Source organism: Mugil cephalus, chromosome 18 (assembly GCF_022458985.1).
Source record: "Mugil cephalus isolate CIBA_MC_2020 chromosome 18, CIBA_Mcephalus_1.1, whole genome shotgun sequence".
Lineage (NCBI taxonomy): Eukaryota > Metazoa > Chordata > Actinopteri > Mugiliformes > Mugilidae > Mugil > Mugil cephalus.
Genome location: NC_061787.1, coordinates 16,689,887 through 16,705,051, shown reverse-complemented (window position 1 = coordinate 16,705,051; position 15,165 = coordinate 16,689,887). Strand labels below are relative to the sequence as shown.

The window sequence follows — 15,165 nt, the reverse complement described above, 5'->3', positions numbered from 1 at the left end:
TTGCCCGGTCGCTGACAAAAGACTGAAATGCTAAAATGTAGAACCAAACAAGTTCCTTTTGTACAAGGCTCGATTATGATGAAATATTTTAATTTTATCATTAATTTCGCAATAGTTTCCTAGGACACGTTTAGAAGTGAGACTCTCCACAAACCCAGTGAGACACAATGTCAGTATGCCAAAGTGAACTTGTATTTATAGAAACAATGCATTGAAATGTGCACACGTCATATGTACATCAGTACTTTGCCTTAAAGCAGTTCCAAAAAAGCCGCGACACGTGAACGCATCCAACTTGGACGCGTTTGGCGTCGCCAAGAGCAGAACAGATCAACAAACATTTAAATAGTTGGGTATAAAAATATAGTTCAATGGTAAAATACTTTGAACACGTGTATGAACAATGCATATTTACACCCAGCCTGGCAAGAAAGATCTGTTCCAAAGGAAACCTGGAAGAATATAAACACGGTGGCTGGATAACACTAAGAGAAAATCGTGTTGTTCAGCTCGGGGCAGAGGCTACTGGCTGGCGTTATGTAGTACGACTTTGTTCAAGGAGCTTTGGCTGTCGACGGGCTCCCCGTCTTTGCTTTCGTAGCCGGCCTCGAGCCCGGCGTTGGCGGTCGCGACGCCGGCGGCGTTAAACGCCATGGGGACGTACTCGTAATGGCCGACGCCGGGCGGCACGGACCAGCCGGTGACCTGGGGCCTGTTGGAGACGCCGGCCTGCAGCGAGCCGGAGGACCAGGAGGGGTAGCCCGCCGATCCTGCTGCGCTGTCCATGGCGGCCAGGTAGAAGGACAGGTTCTGTGGAGCGGTCTTCTTAAAGGCCGTCTCCATCATGTGCGGGCTGTAAGGCTGTCTCAGCTGGGGCCTTCCCTCGCCTTGAAACTGAAAAAAAAACAAACCGATGCAAATTATAATCAAACCGCCTTCACTCCCGTCCCGGTGTGATGTTTAGTCGCCCCTTTGGTTGTGTTTCGTCTCGCCTTTAAGGCAGCAACCAGACTATGGCTGCACCTCCATTGTGGATGACTTGCTCTATGTCCAAACCACCTTTTCTACGTTAACAGTCAACACGAAACTCGGGCAGGACAGTGGTGTGAAACTATTTTGAACCATCTGGGAAAAAGGCATTCTTAAATTACATTATTAATTATGTAAAATCCATAAAAAGCGTGTAAGGACAAAAAAAAACAACATTAAGATACTTTCTTAGATATTTTCTTAGAGCTACTTACATGAGGGACGTGTGAGGCAATGTTGTGGTATACGGCTCCGTGAGCTGGGCTGTCCTTGTTGACAGAGTAGCGATCCGACACCCAGTTTACATCTTTCTGGTGCCTCCTAAGCTTCATCCGCCTGTTCTGAAACCAGGTCTTCACCTTCAAAACAATATTAAGATGGATGTTTAAATGGTCCGCAATTGGTTAAAAATTGGTTAAATTAAGGCATGTGGACATGTGTAAATAAATCCCTCACCTGTTTGTAGGTCAGTCCCGTCAGTTCTGCCAGGTTCTTCATCTCAGACGGGGTAAGGTACCTCTGAACGCTGAATCGATGGACAAGAGCATTCATCTGGCTCTCGGAGAAGGCTGTGCGGACCTTTCCTTTGGGGGTATTTACAGCAGTAGTGCAAAGCTTCTTTGGGGTGTTTAAGGGCACGTGCAGAGAGGCCGGATCGTTGGTGACCCCGCTCCCGATGATGGGGTAAGTCTGTGGCTCCTCCATGAGGGAGCTGGAAACTTCCTCAATGGCAGCTGGGCTCCCTCCGCTCGCTTCCTCGTCTTTCTCCACCCATGTAGCAGGGTCCACCTGGGGGAGGCTTCCCTCTCTGCTGCTGCCAGAGCTGCGTGAGTCTGGTGAGGGGGGAGAAATCTTATTTAAACCACAACAAACTCCTTTTTTTTGGGAAGGCGCAATTCTTAAATTCTGCCACAAGGTGCCGCCATTTTTTTAGTTCAGCTCAAGTTAAAGGAAGTGGCGGGATATTTTGAAACAAGATGGACCCGAACTGGTCAATTCTGGAGGAGGAAATCGTGGCTTTTAATAACCAACATGTAAGCGCACTTTTTTGACACACACACACTCTGCGAAACATGAGGACTAACGTACCGGGTGACGTGTAAGGCTCCGAGTCGCTCGTGGAATCGCTCCCCGCTCGCCTGGGCTCGTTTTCGGCCTTTCCAGACAGAAGCAGGCGGCCTGCCTGGGTGTCTCCCAGGTAGACAACCCCCGGACCCTGGTAGTGGCAATGGCCGTCAACGGAGTGCTGCTCCGGGCTGTATGGTGGAGACTCCTCCCGGGTCCTAGTAGTGGCGGCGTAGTAGGCCTGTGTCGCCCCGGTGTTGTAGTCGGGAATTCCAGTTTCGGCCCAGCCGGTCAAGTTCTCATGGTTCTGCTCTGGCCCGGCCTGATAGACGAGACAATAGGCGTAGGCATGGTACGAAGGGTTGTAGTTGTAGCTTATCTGCGTCTTCCAGTCTGCCATTTCTCACAATTAAAACACGCTTAAAAAAAGAGAGAATGTCACCGCGATAAAATTACTAAAAATACAAGGGTTTGCACGTAAAATTTCTTAAAAACCGAGGCTGGATGTGCTCCGGTTAAAAAAAAAGCAGAGCTAATTAAGGTTCAAAAATTGCGCGCAGCCTCACACAGGCTGTTTATAAGGAGTCGAGTGGGCGTGGGCGTTGCCGCTGCCGTCTTCCACAACTCCCACACCTGAGTTACACCCGCCCCCACACTGTGCCAAAGATTAGCTTTTGTTTTTGGAGTAAGCATCGTCTTCATTGACTCGTATGCCAGGATGTACGAGGCATTTTGAACACCTCAAGACCTGTCTGGGAATCAAATAAGTTCAGCGATGGTTGCCCTCACGTAGAATAATAAACAACAACATTTATTTTCTAATGAGGACAAATTCCATTTGCATGCTGCAGTACCTCAGTCCAGAAACATTATAATCTCACAGGCTGAGCATACTAACTTTTGCTGTAGTGTTCTTTGTTGTAATTTAATTAATGTAATTTTTAGATGTATTTGTATTTTGTGCTACCCCAGCTTGCACGGTAAGATCCTAAAGGTAAGTCTTGCTCATTAACTAATTATGTGGCCCAGTGTCTTCCAAAAAAAAAAAAAAAAATACAGTTTTATGAATGTTTCTGGCTAATAAAAACTGGACATTCAGATTTTCAGTATTACAGCATTGTGTATGAAATAAGTATTCTTTCAGCGTGAACATGTTCTGATAAGAATGTGTCTTTGCAACTGGACAACATTAGATATAACTAATTCCAACCATATGTACTAGTTTGTAATCTTCAGTGCATTTTACCCCGTGAGCATGAGTCTGTTGAGTGTCCCCGCTGCATGACTCATTATGTTTACATGAGCCTCGGTTCCAGATTACTACGAATTAAAAATAGAACCCAAGCCTCAACTATGAATAGTTTATGAACTACTACTTTGTCGTAGGATTTTTGTAATGATTAAGAAATCCAAATATATTTCAACGGCAGTGCAGCCACTTAATGTGATAACCTAACAGGATCTGAACCATATTTTTAGCTGTTTACACTACATTGTACAACACTTCACTTTAGCTTCAAATCCCAACACCCGGCTGCGCTGGACATGTTCACGCAAACAACTTTCCCCCCCATCTGCAAACCTTTTCATAAAGATGATTTAGATTAGCCCACACATTATTATTGAAATGTTGTTTGTGTTCTCCCTCCTTCTCTCTATTGACTTGGTAATGATTCAGTTAGGAGTGAAATGATGTGAGGACAGCGAGCCTAATGGGCACATTAGCATTTGTAACTGAACTCTGACTGGACAGGGTGTGTTCGTCTGATCTTGTAGGACACACTCCAGGAGGGGGTTGATGTTGTAGTTGTGTGTGAGGGGGGGTGGACAAACAGGTGTGCAGTGCATTAGCATTGGAATGTGCTGAGGGGATTACAGATTGACCTTTAATGACGGAACACACTCTAGTTTTAACTATATTTGTGCCAGGGAATAAGGAAAGGCAACAGCTAAAATAAGATGTACAGTTGCAAGCATGCATGCGTATAATTTTAATTATATTCTACATTTATGTAGTTTGTTTACGTATGTGCTGCCACTACATTAACCTTCAAATGATAAATACTCTGCAGTGTGAGCGCAGAAAAGTCACTTAAGCTATGTTTCCAGTAAAAAGGTGCGCTTTATAATATATGAATGTAAAATGCAGTGTTTTAAAAGTCTGCCAAACCGCTCTCTAGTGTGGCTACCTTGTAGATTAATCTGTCTTTGCCTAAAGTAACTTTGCAACACTTAACTGCTTTGATTCAGAAGTGCTTCTGCACTGCACATCTGTATCCTGTAGTTTGCACTTAAACTAGATTTTAAAAATTTATTTTAAATCAGCGATGGGGTTATTTTAATTGAATAATATGGGCTTCTGCGTAATATAATAATGGATGATGATGTTTGTTGTTATTGCATTTAAATGAGTGTATAGATTTCAGAATTTTGAGTCTCGAGAGAAAAAAAATAAATTGGATCTGATACGAATATTGAGTTATTAAGTACATGAACAAACATTTAGACCTCAGTCCGTTTTTACATAGTTGCTAACAGGTTATGTGCAGAGTGTATATTTTACAGTAGAGACGAACTTGTTTCTTTTCCCTTTTACAATTAATTAGTAAACAATTAATTTATTCGTGAGGACAAAAATAACAACAAGAAAAGCCTTCTCCAGAGCAGAAATTTAAACGTGTTGCGCTATGGCCTCCTGTCCCAGTGTGGGCGCTGTTGTCTCCCGTGTCAGACAGACACGGGCTGAAGTCGCAGGTCCCTTTAACTCAAGTCACATGGAAACCACTGGCCGGTTCTGCTCCGCGTGCTGGTGTTGGAGCGCTCACGGACCAGGCCGAACTGGAGGCTCCGATTTGACCGCCTCTGCGCGTCCGCCTGACAACTTCGTCCTCACACGACTTTTTAAAACTTAATTTCACGAGAGAGTAAAAAAAAGTCGACAGCAAGTCTTTAAACCGGACCAGAGAGACTGTGTTTACATATTTGACAGGCGCGGCATACTCACGTTGTGAGCTCGTCATCTTTTCCGCTTTATTAGAAATATCAACGGTTACCGAGGGATTTACAGAAGGTGACAGCTCTGAACTATGGAGATGACACAGGAACTTGAGCAGATCCTTTTACAGCTGGCACAGCCTGACAACGCTGTCATTCAGCAGGTAAAGCCGCAGACTACTTATTTTTGAAGTTGGCGCTGATTTTTGCCAGAGAAATTTTAAGTTTGACAACTAACGGTTAGAGGTTACCGAATAACGCTAACTAACAGTCAAGTCAACGTCCGTTTAGTTACGGTTAGTTAGCTGCCACGGTATTTAGGACCACTCCGTTCAAACGTTAGCCTCTTGTTGGACCAGAGAAGACTAGAGGACCAGTTCATTATCTAGTAGTCCTTTGGTGCCCTGTGTTTTCCATGTACTTGAAACATGTAGTGAGAAATATAATCTCTTTTTTTGTGTCCTTTAGGTGACAGCTAAGCTGAAGCAGGCTTTCAAAGACCCAGCCATTATACCGGCTCTGTGTGCTGTCATGAGCGGCTCTCAAAACCCTCAGGTGATTTTATCATAAATCTGTGTGTGTGTGTGTGTGTTGTCACTGCATGTTATCATCTTTGTTTGTAGTAAATTCTAAAAGTCGTTTTCTCTTTCCTTTGCAGATTCGTCAGTCGGCTGCTGTTATGCTGAGGTTGAGAGTGAAGAAACACTGGAAGAAGATCAGCCCTAACGACAGAGAGAGGTTTAATTTGTAACTTTTTAAAGAATTCCCCACCATTTTAGACTCTGTTGAATTAGTTTTATGTTTTTATTTTAACCTTATTTTATCTTTCTCTTTTACCTGTGGTTCTTATGAGTGTTTTTATGTGCAGCTAAGCCTATGTCTAATTCTGCATTTATTCAAACAGCCTCAAGGCAGTGGTGTTGCAGGCCTTCATGCAGGAAACAGAGTAAGTGGTTTGGTAAAGATAAAGATGCACATGCAGCCATACACATATGTGAGATGTCACTTCTGAGTGTAACTTAATTGTCTATGTATCTCTCCTTTGCAGACACACAGTGCAGCATGCTCTGTCCCAACTGTGCGCGGTTATGGTTAAACATGAGACGCCGGACCGCTGGCCTGCCCTGCTGCAGCTTCTCAATCAAGCCACCAAGAGCAGCAACCCTCATGACAGACAGGTACACTGATCACGGATGATGTAGTTATTAAGAGAAGGTCATTCACAGATTTGAACTGTAATGATGGATGAGCACACCTGAGCTAGATTGGCGTTTTTGTTTTCCTTGTGTCATATTGTATATTATGGACACCAATCCGTGATGCTTTGACGCATCGATGCACTTTGATCCCACCAGGTTGGCCTCCTGCTGCTAAATAAGGTGATGGAGTCCAACCCTGAGCCTTTCAAGCCTCACTACTCCCAGCTACTGCAGCTGTTTAGTGTTGTGCTGCAGGACCTCAGCAACCCAACATCCCTGTACTACTGCATCCTCACTCTTACAGCCATAACTGCGTTCACCGGCAATGAAGAGATGGTGAGGCAGTGCTACCTTTTTGTACTTTTTAGGAAATGTTTAAACCATCACTAACGTGTATTATGTTTGAGGCATCAAAAATTCAGTTTAAAAGCAAAGATGTCATTTAAACTGTGGTTGATTGGAAAACAATGAATTAAACCGAAGGGACATTTTTTTGCTGTCCCACAGAACCAGATGCGCTCTATCGTCCCAAGTCTGATTGTTGCTCTGAAACATCTTATCAAGGCTGATGAGGTAAATAATTTTACATTTTGAAGACATTTTTACAACCACTGTTCCTGTTATGGCTGAAAGGAAGAGACGAATCAGTCCACCTTAATGACTGGGGTTGTCTGTGTTTGCACAGGTCCAAGCCAGCGAGGCCATGGAAGTGTTAAATGAGCTCATAGAGAGCGAGGTGTCCATTGTTGTCCCTCACATTGCTGACATCGTCCGTTTCTGCTTGGAGGTCGGTTCTGAATGCCTTTGCTCTGCTGGCTTTGCATTCAATTTAAATTTGTAATCTGACAAATTGCATTTTATGTTATGTTTGTCTTAGGTGGGCGGCGACACCACACTGAGTGACTCTTTGCGAGTCAAAGCACTTTTTTGCATCGCGTGCCTCATCAAGTTGAAGAGCAAGGTAAAGCCATGAAGCAGCTCCAAAAAAATAAATGACCTCTGTGTGTCTTTTGGTTTGTAACGAGTAACAAGACTCAAGCAAGAGACAACGAATGGATATATTATTTAAAGAAGATAGTGGACAGATGTACCTCAGTGTTGTCATTAGGATGTTTTAAACATGGACAATAGTATTAGATTTTGACACAAAATCCACACTGCACTGAATGTAAATTAGCTATATAGTCGTCAATGTGCCATCATCACAATTTTTAAGGACTACCCTTCCATTCTCTCGCAGTTTACTTTTACAATATATGAAATACTTAAAAGACGAGAGATGATGTGACTGTTTCTATGATACTTATTAATATGTCGGCTTCAGCTGAAGTCCTCCCACAGAAACTCTCTCTACAGCATGCACCAACCAGCCTGACCAGTAACAGTAAAAAAAAATTCTAATCTCGTCTATACTTTGTAGACCGTGCTGAAGCAGAAGCTCCTGAATCCCATCCTGCATGCCATTTTCCCTCTGCTGACGGCGTCCCCTCCACCCGGTGAGCAGGACCCTGAGGATGTTGAGGATGACAAAGAAGATGGCACAGACGACGAAAACCCCAAACACGCTGCCGCTCAGGTGAAGAAAATATATTTATTTATTTTCATATTAGGCAGTTCAGTTGTGTATTATTCACTGACTTTTACTTTGGGGAAATTTTGGGCAGTTCCAATATTTAATACTGCATTGATTTGTCTTTCCAGATTATTGACACCATGGCTCTACACATGCCTCCAGAGAAACTGTTCCAACAACTAGTAAGTTCTCTACATGTCTTTTAAATCTATTAGAGTTTCATTACTATTTTTTTTTTTTTCAAATGTGCTCTGTTGTGTCTTGCGTTACAGATGCCCCTTACTCAGACATGCCTCGCCAGTGATAACCCCTATCAGAGGAAAGGTGGTCTCATGTGTCTCGCTGTACTGGCTGAAGGATGTGCAGACCACATACGCACCAAGTACGTCCAGTAGTCACCAAATAAGTTCTCTTTCAATATCATCTTTTACTGAACCACATATTGTCAGAATGGAAACTTCAGTTTTGTTGTTTGTTGGGTGACTTACAACATTCAGCGTTTAAGCATGTTTCATGTGTCATGTCCGACAGGATGATGTCATCAGTGCTGCAGACAGTGTGCCAGAGTCTTTCTGACAGTAATCAGGTTGTGCGCAGTGCCGGCCTGTTTGCCCTCGGACAATTCTCTGAACATTTACAGGTGCGTTAAGACAAATACCATCAGTATTGTACATATCTTTGCAAACATGCGTTGTAGCGTTTTGCGATTCTGCTTCTGGTGACTTGTTCATGAATAATTTTACATTATAAATATTGTCACTGTATACTCACAATTTAGAGCTTAGCCGACAGTCTAAGAAGAACAATTTTGAATTCAGTTTGTATTATAGTGCACACATGTGCCCCGAAATGTATAGTTTTACAGAATACAACAACTATTAAGGTTAAGATCATCTTCAGTTTTTTTATTTACTCAGTTTTTCATTCTCTGCTTCCTAGCCTGAAGTGAGTACATACTGTGCAGAGTTGATGCCTTTGTTGCTGGGCTACCTTTCATCCTTAAACAATGCCAAAGTCGGCCACGTCACTAAAGCCTTCTACGCTTTGGAGAATTTCATGGAAAACTTAGGTAAGCTGAAAAACATGCTGACAGACTGAGCAGAGCTCTCACACACTGTGAGAGAAAACTTAAAAAAAAATACCTAAACAACATACCAGTGTTGTTGACTGCTGTTTATTTTTTTGTTGTTGTTGTTTCTCAGGAGCTGACATTGAGCCCTACCTGCCCACCCTGATGGACACTATGTTGTCTGCTCTCAACAACACTGACAGCCTCAAGATTAAAGAGCTCGCTGTATCAGCCATAGGTGCCATAGGTAGGACACTCGAGTATTTACCCAGGGAGCTGCACAAGTGTAGCCTGGCATATTCACACCTAATTCCATTGCAGAGGAAAAAATATACATCTCTGGAACATAATCTGTTCCCAATGGAATGAACCTTTGACAGCTTTCCATCACAAAACAAATTGAAGTTGGGTTTGGCTTCAAAAGTAGCACATGAGTAAAACTGTGCAAGTTCCTGTCTCTTTCTGTTATTTGTAATTCTTAAATCAAAGGGAAGTGGCCTAATCCTCCAATTACATTTACTGTTAATGACTTTGTTAACAGCCAATGCTGCCAAGGAGTTGCTGGTTCCCTACTTCCCACCAGTTATTGAAAGCCTGAAGGGCTTCCTGACTGCCACCACAGAGGAAATGAGGTCTCTGCAAACTCAGTCTTTGGGTAAGTAGACCTCACGTAGACTTGCATCTAAACTTCTTTCTCTAGAGATAGAACTTTAATCACGGGATTGTATTACTCTGCACTCAAACCGTTAAAGTCAGGCACTGAGGATGGTGATCGTGTTTTGTCGTCACTCTCAGATACTCTCTCTGTGCTGGCCCGCACCATTGGCAAAGATTTCTTCAGTCCTCTTGCGGCAGAGTGTGTTCAGCTGGGCCTCAACCTCACCGATACCATCGATGACCCTGACCTGAGGCGCTGCACGTATGTTGCCTAGTGTTTCTTTTTATACTAACTCTGTGTTTAACAATTATTGAGCTAACTTAATGTTAAAAAAAATACAGCTTAACTTCTCTCTGTGTTTCCCTCCATCAGGTACAGCCTGTATTCTGCTGTATCCACAGTGAGCCCCGACTGCGTGACTCCTCACCTCACTGCCATCACAACTGTCATGCTGCTGGCCCTGAAGTCCAACGAAGGCATCACGGTATCACGCAGCTCTCTTTGATAACTCATCACATAACCGATACAGCGCTTCACTTTGATTCATCCTCTCGTTTCCTCTCAGGCTCACCTCGAGGAGGACAAGACGTTTGTCCTGCTGGACGACGACGACGACGACGACAACGACGAAAAAGAGGCAGATGATTTTTTGGAAGACGAGCCAGAGACGGACGTCCTTGATGTTGCGGGGTGGGGCTCAGACACATGTTCACATTCACACGCATGAATACGTTTACCTGACATGTTTAGCTAAAGGCTGCTGTTACTTAGTCTAATGCCACATCCGTCTGTTCCTCAGGTTCAGTGTAGAAAATGCCTATATTGATGAGAAGGAGGATGCCTGCGATGCACTGGGAGAGATTGCCTTCAGCACTGGGTAACATATGTAATTACAGAGTCGACACAGTGTTAACTCTTAGTTTACTCTTAGTCTTATTATTAACACCAGGCATTACGCCTTAAATGAAATGCTTCTTAAATAATTAAGAATAATCAGATTTTTCAAAATGTGTTTTTTTTTCTTTTTTTTTCAAATTTGTGTTGCTGTGTTTTCCCCTGACAGTGCTGCCTTCCAGCCCTTCCTGGAGTCCAGCTTCCAGCAGGTTTACGAGATGAGAGATGTAAGTCTGTGACATACATTCTGTGACTAATATGCTAATGAACCAAGATGACGAGTGTATTTTTCCCCTCTATGTAGAGGGAAACGCTGGTTTCATGATGTGTACGTTGGTTGTTGATTCTGATCTTGTTAAGGCTGCTTTGCCATCTCATAACAAGAAGGTTTAAACCCCACTGAAGTGGACTGAGGCCTTTCTGCTGTTTTGCATGGCTTTCTCCTACCTCATAAAAATGCTCGTTGATAAATAGTGTTCTCAATTGTCTTGACCAAGGCTCTCACGTCACATTTGGGTGAGGCCCATGCGCACGGCATTGTCAGCTTTGCACTAACTAGAATTGGTTGGACTCAGGATATGAAAATCCCTTCCTGACTAATGAAGGATAGTAAGACAGATAATTAATTATTAATCAGCCTCCTTGATTATTGACCCTTCATTTTCCAGTGGCCAAAGCTTATTGGTCCTGCCAGAGCGTCAGGGTCGGCTGTACAGTTGATCCCCTGATCCTGGTCTTTTTAAATGAACACTTGAGAAGGGCCACCCGCCGTTATGAAACTTGAATCCCCGTCTTTCCACTGGGATGGTCTCTCCTCACGTGATCCCATTAACCCGGCATTTGTTTGCGTGCATGTGCGTTTTTGCTCTGCAAAACGCCGCTCATTACACTGTAACTTGATGCTTTCTCGTGTCCTCCCTCGCTTCCCTCCCTCCCCAGTTTCCCCACGAGGACGTTCGCAGGGCAGCGTTCGGAGCCATGGGCCAGTTTTGTCGAGCGCAGCACAAAGTGTGGAAGGAGAATCCCATCGAGGCCAACCACCAGGGTAATGGATGCAGACGTGCTTTCTGCTGTGGTGGAAATTTTTAATTAACAAAATGAGGGCAAATAAAACAAGACACGCTATTTAAAAACACTAAGATTATATAACTAAAAACGTTATTAAGACTAAGTCAAATGGATTTCAATGCTGTTGCCTTTGTCTCATTTCCAACTTCTTCTTCTTGTGCCCCTCACCCAGCCCTGTTGAAGCTGCTGGATGTGGTGCTTCCTTGCTTTGTGGAAGCAGTGCGCACAGAGAAAGAGCGCCTGGTTGTAATGGGTGTCCTGGAAACTATGAACAATGTCATTAAAACCTGCAAAGAGGAGGTTTTCAGAAACCCTTCACGCCTTCAAGAGATCAGCCACGTCATCCGTGATGTGCTCAAGAAAAAGGTGAGATTAGCGGAGACTAATGGTGAAAAGAAGTAAAACTAAGATTGCTAAAATAATTTGACACGAATCATATTTTATTGGGGAATTAAAATATTCAACTATTGTTTTTCTTGTTTTTGTTTCCGTCTGTCAGACCATTTGTCAGGATGCTGGTGGCGATGAAGATGATGATGAACAACAGGTATAAAAACTCACAAACAAGTTTATCTCCAAATGACATATAAAGGCGATGTATTCCTGAGGAATGAGAGGTTTAAATTTCCTGGCTGTTTTAATAAAATTTTTGTTTTTTTCTGCTGCAGGCAGAGTACGATGGCATGCTTCAGGAGTTTGCCGGAGAGGGAATCCCCTTGGTGGCCTCTTCTGTTTCTGCAGACAAATTCTCCCCTTTCCTCAATGATTTGCTGCCACTCCTCATGAGCAAGACTGTGAGTCTGGGCACGCTGACAAGGACGCGAGTGTAACAGAACCACATTTATTCAAGGATTGCTTTTCACAGCTATCCCAGTCTTCTGTCTTGGAATCGAAAATGTAACGACGAAAGTGCTTATTCCTCACACAGTTCAGTGACAAAAGAAAATAGTTTAAGAGACTTGTCTGCTTAAATATAAAAGTGGCAATAGTTACTCGAAGATGTGATGTAGGAACAAGGATGCCTGGCAGCGAAGGCAGAGCAGGATGAACAATTCAGCAGTTTTAAAGGCAACAAATAAGCAAACCGTAATGTATCATTGGTCGTCTTATGAAGTGGAAGATTGTTGTACCAGAAAAGCAAATGTAGTCTTCCTCTTTGCTTCTGGAAGATAACATCTATAAAGCAAGCAACTTTTTGTAGACTGAAGTCTCCACTGTAGGAAAGGGCACCTGTCTGGTGTCATGTGATAATGTAACATTTGAAAGGTGTCATGTCATTGTTTTTTTTTTCCTGGTGCTTTTTGTCTCCAAAGAAATCCTCATGCACGGTGGCCGAGCGATCCTTCTCTGTGGGCACCATTGGAGAAATCCTTCAAGCCCTGGTCAGCGTGTCCGGAGGGCGGGGATTGGCAGGACGGCTGTCCAATCGTTTGCTTCCCGTGCTGGTAGCTGGAGTGAAGGACAGTGATGCTGAGGTTCGCAACAACAGTGTATTCGGACTGGGATGTTTGGCCCAGGCAGCCGGACCCATCATTGTGTCGTATCCTTACCCCTGTTTAAAAACTGTTGTATATTAATGGAAAAATCACGTACGTGTCGTCCTTAGCTAAGTGTGCTCTAGTGACTATCCCATGATGCTCTCAGTGTTTTCCAACCTGCTGTCCAAGGAATCGAACCTCAGGGTGATTGACAACCTCTGTGGTGCCCTCTGCAGGATGATCCTGAGCAACGTGGAAGCCATGCCCCTGGAGCAGGCATGTCTTTTCAAGATGACTTCGGACTAACGTTACTGCAACTCATTATCACGACTACAAAGCATCACTGGAAACTCGGTCTGATAACACTTCTTACTTACAGGTTGTGCCTGCTCTGGTGGCCCGTCTGCCACTCAAAGAGGACATGGAAGAGAATAAGACAGTGTTCAGTTGTCTGGCTATGCTCTACACACACAGTCCTGCTCTGGTACAGTACAAAGCTATTAACATCAACATTGTTTTCTATGTAGAGAGGATATGTAATGAGATTCTGTCTCAAATGCTTTACAAGCTAGAGCAACACGTCTCCCATAATGTCCAAAAGGTTTTGAGGCTCAGCGTGGGTGGATCTGACTGTGGCCATCTTGGTTATGTCAAACCCCGCTTAAGTTGAGCTGAGACCAGAGTGTGACACCTGGACAGACAGTTAGCAACCTGTGACGACAACCACTTGTCACTCTGAGTAGCCTGTCGCAGACTGTAGACGTGTTCATTGCTGCTGGAAGGTTTAGCGGTTTGACTGCTTTCGGAGCCACCCTCAAGTGGCCGTTAGAGGAACTGCAGCATTTGGTGCTTCCGTGTTCTGAATCAACTGCTATCACACCAGAGTTTTTAATATATATTTTTTTTATTAAATGTTGTTAATGTTAAACAGTGTATGATTACGGCATTGTACTATTTTTACAAATTCAGACAAGTGCGGCCTTGCAAGATTCAGAAAGCTGGACATCTTGTACATAAGAAACATCACCTGGTTGGATGAATCCACCTCACACATGCTGTAGATGCTGGTATTAAATCGTATCAAATGTAACTGTTTTTCTTTTTCTCATTTCAGGTTGTGAAGTTAATGAAACCAATAGTTGCCGCTTCCAGTCACGTGGTTGGCCACAAAGACGTCGATAATGGTAACGATTTCTGTTCTTTCGTTCTGATCAAACTCAGTGCTGCAGATTCATTAGTGGTCGAGCTGTTCGTACGTCTAAACAAAGAGAAATCCGCAGCTAAAACGCTAGTTCATTTCATTTTCACATCCCGTCTGACTGATCATCCTCACTCAGTACTCAGTGCTGTGTTGTCTTTAGTGTCTTTAGTTCCCTCTCTGTCATCTCTAACTCTTCGTTTGTCTCCTCCCCACAGAAACCCAGAAGATTTTGGGTGCGATGATAAAAGAATTTGCCCAGAAACACAGCGCAGAATTCCAAGCAGCTGTGAAGCCACTTCCTGCAGAGCAGCAGGCCAAACTCAGCACAGCCATCGCCGCCTCATAGCCCACCCTGCTTTTTATACTGTAGGTGGAAAATGGGATAATTCTGTGTGACGTTTCCTCCATATGACTTCAATTCAGCACTCGAACCATTCTACTAAAGTTATTATTACATTCAGCAGTTCTGCTTTTTATTTATTTAGTTATGCTTTCATGAAGTTTTATTATCTTTGGAGTTCCGGTTTTTACCAACCTGCGTTTTAGATTTTGGTTTTCTTCTCATTACTCTTAAGTGCAGCCAGTAATTTTTTCTTGTTTCCTTTCCCTCTGTTGGTCAGACATCTGGCGTTGCAATCAGAGAAGCAAACTTTGAATCTCTTGATAAATGCAATTTTTCATTCTTGTCCCTCATCGTGAGTCAACGCAAAGTAACCTCCATGTTCTCTTTTAGCACCACCTGGTTCAGAGATGTGTGCTGCTTTCAAAGTGGCCGATAGAACTAGAATTATTGGTGCTACATGTTAGTATAATAAACAATACAAATTTAACATTTTTTTACAAATACTACAAGGATTTAACAGGATAACATGACCCCTCAGAGTTCCACTATGCAGTTAATATCAAGCCATTCAGCCTCACTGTAGAAAGAACCTGA

General features: G+C 43.4%; 2 protein-coding genes across 2 annotated transcripts; one reads left to right on the top strand and one right to left on the bottom strand.

The window, feature by feature from the left end:
* Positions 1-170: 170 nt before the first annotated feature.
* Positions 171-2,741, bottom strand: nanog (nanog homeobox). The gene is made up of 4 exons (XM_047568562.1): positions 2,119-2,741; positions 1,486-1,862; positions 1,245-1,388; positions 171-894 (listed from the first exon to the last, which is right to left on the bottom strand). Exons 1-4 carry the CDS (start codon positions 2,492-2,494, stop codon positions 523-525), a joined length of 1,269 nt encoding a protein of 422 aa, XP_047424518.1. The 5' UTR covers positions 2,495-2,741; the 3' UTR covers positions 171-522.
* A 2,107-nt stretch (positions 2,742-4,848) lies between these two features.
* On the top strand, positions 4,849-14,688 carry ipo4 (importin 4). Its single transcript, XM_047568231.1, has 30 exons — positions 4,849-5,252; positions 5,557-5,643; positions 5,747-5,826; positions 5,993-6,034; positions 6,137-6,266; positions 6,444-6,623; positions 6,795-6,860; positions 6,973-7,074; positions 7,165-7,248; positions 7,708-7,863; positions 7,989-8,042; positions 8,133-8,242; positions 8,392-8,500; positions 8,800-8,929; positions 9,063-9,176; positions 9,471-9,584; positions 9,725-9,848; positions 9,960-10,071; positions 10,153-10,277; positions 10,387-10,464; positions 10,651-10,708; positions 11,421-11,526; positions 11,722-11,915; positions 12,049-12,096; positions 12,218-12,343; positions 12,863-13,089; positions 13,171-13,303; positions 13,407-13,511; positions 14,142-14,211; positions 14,444-14,688. The coding sequence occupies exons 1-30, from the start codon at positions 5,181-5,183 to the stop codon at positions 14,572-14,574; spliced, it is 3,267 nt and encodes a 1,088-aa protein (XP_047424187.1). The 5' UTR covers positions 4,849-5,180; the 3' UTR covers positions 14,575-14,688.
* The last annotated feature ends 477 nt before the right edge of the window (positions 14,689-15,165 follow it).

What these genes read in the sequence shown, in the direction of transcription:
- nanog (XM_047568562.1), bottom strand. Translation starts at nt 2,494, where the DNA reads ATGGCAGACTGGAAGACGCAGATAAGCTACAACTACAACCCTTCGTAC. An exon ending in GGAGCCTTACACGTCACCCG is followed by an intron (nt 1,863 to 2,118) that starts GTACGTTAGTCC and finishes CCCCCTCACCAG; the next exon opens with ACTCACGCAGCTCTGGCAGC. An exon ending in TTGCCTCACACGTCCCTCAT is followed by an intron (nt 895 to 1,244) that starts GTAAGTAGCTCT and finishes TTTTTTTTTCAG; the next exon opens with TTTCAAGGCGAGGGAAGGCC.
- ipo4 (XM_047568231.1), top strand. Translation starts at nt 5,181, where the DNA reads ATGGAGATGACACAGGAACTTGAGCAGATCCTTTTACAGCTGGCACAG. An exon ending in ACAACGCTGTCATTCAGCAG is followed by an intron (nt 5,253 to 5,556) that starts GTAAAGCCGCAG and finishes TGTGTCCTTTAG; the next exon opens with GTGACAGCTAAGCTGAAGCA. An exon ending in ACACACACAGTCCTGCTCTG is followed by an intron (nt 13,512 to 14,141) that starts GTACAGTACAAA and finishes TTCTCATTTCAG; the next exon opens with GTTGTGAAGTTAATGAAACC.